Consider the following 5,334-nt stretch of genomic DNA (forward strand, 5'->3'; position numbering starts at 1 on the left):
GCTAGGATTACAGGCGTGAGCCACCGCGCCCGGCCGGTTTTTACATTTTTTAATTTTATTTTATTTTTAGAGAAATGGCCTCACTGTATGTCCCAGGCTGGTCTTGAACTCCTGGCTTTAAGTGATCCTCCCACCTCAGCCTCCAAGCACTAGGATTACCGGGCCAAGCACCGAACGCAGATGTTTTTACCTTTTTAAGTGGTTGGAAAAAAATCTAAAGAATATATTGTTTCATATGAAAATTGAACGTATCCAAACGTTGATACCCATGAAATATTTTACTGAAACGTAGCCGTACTCATTATTTATGTACTGTCTTTGGCTGTTTTTGCACAGTGGTAGAGTTGAGAGTTGAGACCGTCTGGCCCTCGAAGCCTCAAGCCTGACATGTTTGCTCTCTGGCCCTTTGCAGAAATTGCTCTGTCTCTTCCTCTACAGCAGGAGTTCTCCAACTCGCGCCTACATCCACACCGCCTGAAGGGCTGGGGGCCGCACTTGCAGAACTGTTGTCGTCCACCGTTCTTTCTGCCTCCCACGAGCAGGTACCAGGCCTGAGCTGGTGAGTGCTCTGCCCTAGCACCCAGTATGGGTGGTGTCGCACAGCAGGTGCTCAAAACGTGTATGTTGAATGAATCAACGGGTCCACATGGGCCATGGAGGAAGAAGTGGGACACCCCAATTTTACACAAGCAGACATAGGGAGAACACCAGGCCCTGGCTCGGTTGTCTGCACGTGCCTGGCATCCAAGTCGGAACCTAATAGTCACCCGGTCATTCTCACAGACATAGGAGGCTTAGAAATGTGATCTAGCCAAATGGCTGCTCCTCTTTCAGCCTCAGTCTCTTCTGCGATAATCCTATTTTTTTTTTGAGACAGAGTCTCGCTCTGTTATCCGGGCTAGAGTGCGGTGGCCTCAGCCTAGCTCATAGCAACCTTCAACTCCTGGGCTCAAGCGATCCTCCTGCCTCAGCCTCCCGAGTAGCTGGGACTACAGGCATGCGCCACCACGCCCAGCTAAGTTTTCTATTTTTCGTAGAGATGGGGTCTTGCTCTTGCTCAGGCTGGTCTCGAACTCCTGACCTCAGGCAATCCTCCGTCTCAGCCTCCCGGTGCTAGGATTACAGGCGTGAACCACTGCACCGGGCCGACAATCCTAATTCTCAATAAACATTTATTTTTATGTTCCAGGAGGCTACAAGGAACAAAACAGAAATCCTGAAGCTGAAACTCTAGCCTTAAACGTCCAGTAAGTATCTTTATCAGTTGAAGAAACTGAGGTATTTAGATACCTTGGAGGTTTCATAAAAGATCATTATTATCAACAGCAGTTGTAGAATCCTGGCAATCTCACGGTCCTTCCAGCCTGAGAAACAGCAGGTTCAAGTCCCGCTGGGAGACCAAGGCTGGAGGGGGCTCAGTTTCCCGGCTTGTCCAATGGGCATGGCGTGAGCGGCCCTAAGCAGGCCTCAGTTGTCTCGTCCAGGGCAATGGGCAGCGACGCCGGCCCAACCCCTGCCGAGTGCCCAGCCTCTTCTTCCCGGCCGGCCCCGCCCCCACCATCACGTGACGCGTGGGGGTTTTCCCGTTCCCCTGTCGTGACGTCACGACAGGGTGCGGGCCAATGGGCGCGCAGGCCGGTGGCGCCGGGGAATTCCGCTGCCCCGCCCCCGCCCGCCGCCCGCCCGGCCCGGCCCGGCGCCCCCCGCAACCCCGGGCGCCGCACGTCCAGCCCGGCCTGCGGCCCGAGCCTTTGCGCCGCTCGCCCGACCCGCGATCGTCCACCGGACGGTGTCGCCTGGCTGCCCGGCCTGCCCGCGCGCGCGCTTCGGTCTGGGCCCTCCTCCGGGCCGTCCGACCCCACTGGCCGGGCCATGCCGAGTCGCCGCGTCGCCAGACCGCCCGCTGCGTCGGAGCTGGGGGCCTTGGGTAAGCGGACCCGGGGTTCGGGAGAGGAGTCTGGGGCGGGGCTGGAGATGCAAGGGTTCCGGGGGTCCCGGAATAGTCTGGGGGTTCCTATGGGAGTCTCGGGGTGTCGCGGAGGGGAGTGTGAGTGTTCCAGAGACACTGTACTGGATGGCGGGAAGGAGGCAGAGGATGGTGAGGGGGTCCGGCCCAAGGTCCGAGCGAGGCGTCCTAGTGTACAGTGAGAAGGGGGCGGGGCCTGTCCCTGAGGCAAAGAAGGGGGCGGGCCCGACTTCTCGAGGGAGAAGGGGCGGGGCCTGAATCAGAGAGGGCGGAGCTGGAGCCACTCCGAGGGTCATGGGGGCGGGACCCGGCTCAGAGAGGGGAGAAAAGGAGGAGTCTGGCTCGCAGAGGGGCGGGACTGACCATGACGACAAGAAGAGGGCGGGGCCTAACTTAAAGAAGGAAACAGGGCCTTATCGGAGGGGTGAGGGGGCGGGGCCTGGCCCTGAGGGAGCGCAGGGGACGGGGCGGGACCCTGGCAGAGCGAAGGGGAAGGGCCTGTTCTGAAAACAGGAGGGCGGGGCCTGACACAGAGAATGGAGAGGGGTGGGACTCGAGGGGGAGAAGGGGGCGGGCTTGACCCTGAAGGGGGTGGGGGCTTTTCTAACCGGGGTTGAGAAGGGGTCCTCCAGGCCCAGCCTTAGGGAGAGAAGGAGCGGGGCCTGAGTGTGATGAGGGGTGGGGTGAATGACAGAATGACAGGGTTTAGGGAAGGAAGCGTGGCCAGACCCTGCGGGCGGTAAGAGGGAGCGAGCTCATCCAAAGGGGCAGGGCTAGGAAAGGAAAGACTGGGGCTTGGGAGATTGTCTGGACCTCCGGCTGCCCTCTGTCACCTCCTGAGACATGCCTTCCTCTCTGCAGGGTCCGCTGACCTCTCCTCGCTCTCGCTCGCAGTTTCCAGGACCACGGGTGAGCAGCCCTCCACAGTCCCTGCCCACTCCACGTGCAGAAAGGGGTTAGGGGGCCTTGTGGAGATGGGACGGACGGGCATGCATCTGTCTGGGGGAGGGTTCATTGAGGTCCACCTCAGCATTCCCCTGAGGGGCTGTGTCCCTCCCTGCCCGTTGAGACAGCCCCCCTAGGTGTCCCTACCTCCTGGGCGCTTGGGAGTTTGACAGGTAGAACTAACCACCTATTCAGGTCAGGAGCCCTCTTTACAGATTCACCATGGTGTAGCAGAGGGTAATGATTGCCGTCCTGATTGCTTTGGTCTTTGGGTTATATGCTGCTGCCACCACCCCCTCACTGTGTGAATGTCTGCAAGTCACTATCCCAATCTGGGCCTCAGTTTTCCCATCTGTAAAATGGGCATAATATCAGTGCCTCTCTTTCAGAGGGATTGAAAGAATTCAATGAGTTGATACAGGTAAACTTTCAAAGCAGTGTCTGGCACACAGTAAAGGCTCAATAAGTGTTAACTGTTAGTGGTATGATAATAGCAATAATGATAATAATTATTATTAGACAGTCTATAATGGTGACTCTTATACTGTGTGCATCAGAATAACCCAGAGGGCTTGTTAGAACAGATTTTTAGGCCCTACCTCTACAGTTTCTGATTCAGTAGGTTTGGGATGGGCCCTGAGATTTTGCATTTTTAGCAAGTTCCCAAAAAGATGCTGAGGACTACTGGTCTATGATGTCCGTCAGTCAAAATTCAATGCTGCCTAAGGAAATGCAGAATCTTGGCCAAATTATTACATTCTGTCTTATAAATTTTCTGGGATTTGGAGGGCAGGGGCAGAGTCCTATCATTGTGAATGCTTGGTGGCCCCAGTTAGCTGGATCTGACCTGCTCTGGCGGTAGAATCTTGGGATGAATCTCAGACGTGCTGTCTTGGCTATGGAGGAGGTGCTACAGGCTCCCCAACAGGTCTGAAAATTTAGGGGGTAGTAGAAAGGTGGGGGATGGCATTGGGGACAGGTACTGTCTACGTGCTGGTTCTTGGCAGGGGCAAGGCTGAGACTTTTCTGGCCTGAGACCTAGATCTTTGGTTTCAAGCAAGAGTAATTTCTGACATCATCCATTCAATAAATATTTATTGAGCAACGGTTCTGTACCTGGCCCTGTGCTGGGCAGTGCTAAGGACAGGCTTGGCCCTGTCTCATGGGGTTCCTTATCTAGATAGGGAGGCAGACATATAAATAATAAATTAAATGTAGAATTATAAAAGGTGATAAGGGCTGTGAAGAAATCTTGGGGTCAATGATATTTAACAGCAGGGCGGGGACAGGAGAACTAGTGAGACAGAGTGGTAAGGAAAATTCCCTTCATTTTGACGGGCCAGACACACGCTGGGCCCTGGGCATACAACGAGGATGAGCACACATGCTCCCTACTCTTTAGGTCTCAGTCTATAGGAGGAGACAGTTACGAATCACTGTACTGCAAGGTCTTGTCAAATCCTAATCAGTGCCATGAACAGTATAAAACAAAGGGACCTAACTTCAAAGGACTGGAGTAGGGGGCTTGGGAACTATTTTGGGTAAAGTGGTCAGGGAAGACCTGTCTAGGACATGATATTTGAGCAGGAACCTGAAGAAGGAGGAGGAGGAGGCCATGCAAAGAACTGGGTGAAGAGCAGTAGGCAGAGACCAGATTGTGCAAAGGCCCTGAGGCAGCACTTACATGGCTGGTTTTCTGATCCATATCTGCTCCCATATGGCCCATCCTGGCTGCCCCTGAATGGTGGCAAGTCTGTGTGGGAGGTTGGGGAGGTGTTATTTGAGAAGAGCATTGCATAAAGAAAGGAAGTTCCCAACACTTTCTGGCTGAAAGAGGACTTTAGATAATAATAATATTAGCTAAGCTTTATGGGAGGTTGTAGAGTGGTCAGATCCTGTGCTAAGCGGTTCACCTGTGTGATCCTGAATCCTCATGTTAGCCCCTGAGGTAGAAGCTCAGACCTCATTTTGTAGAGGAGGCTCAGAGAGGTTAAGTGACTTGCCCAAGGTCACACAGCCAGTGAATGATAATTGGGATTCAAATCAACTTTGTGTGACTCTACACCCCATGCTCTAAAACTATGCCTTCCAACTTCCCCATTTCACAGAAAAACGAAGATCTCAAGAGGGGAAGGGATTTATCCAAGCCCATGAAACAATGTTTGCCAACATCTTGTCCAATAGCAGCCAGCATTGGTGTAGCACTTACTATGTGGCAGTTCTAAGTGTTTCCTATGGTTTTTTTTTTTTTTTTTTTTTTGAGACAGAGTCTCGCTCTGTTGCCTGGGCTAGAGTGCCGTGGCGTCAGCCTAGCTCACAGCAACCTCAAAGTCCTGGGCTCAAGCAATCCTATTGCCTTAGCCTCCCAAGTAGCTGGGACTATAGGCATGCGCCACCATGCCTGGCTAATTTTTTCTATATAT

General features: G+C 53.6%; 1 protein-coding gene across 1 annotated transcript in view; it reads left to right on the forward strand.

Annotated features, from left to right (window-relative positions):
* The first annotated feature begins 1,696 nt into the window (after positions 1–1,696).
* RELB (v-rel avian reticuloendotheliosis viral oncogene homolog B) overlaps positions 1,697–5,334 on the forward strand; it is a 31,312-nt gene continuing 27,674 nt past the window's right edge. The window contains exons 1-2 of the mRNA XM_012653239.1: positions 1,697–1,927; positions 2,828–2,875. Coding sequence (XP_012508693.1) covers positions 1,873–1,927; positions 2,828–2,875 — 103 coding nt within the window. The 5' untranslated portion in view covers positions 1,697–1,872. The remainder of the gene's footprint in view (positions 1,928–2,827; positions 2,876–5,334) is intronic.

Source organism: Propithecus coquereli, unplaced genomic scaffold, assembly GCF_000956105.1.
Source record: "Propithecus coquereli isolate 6110/MARCELLA unplaced genomic scaffold, Pcoq_1.0 Scaffold42, whole genome shotgun sequence".
NCBI classification, from domain to species: domain Eukaryota; kingdom Metazoa; phylum Chordata; class Mammalia; order Primates; family Indriidae; genus Propithecus; species Propithecus coquereli.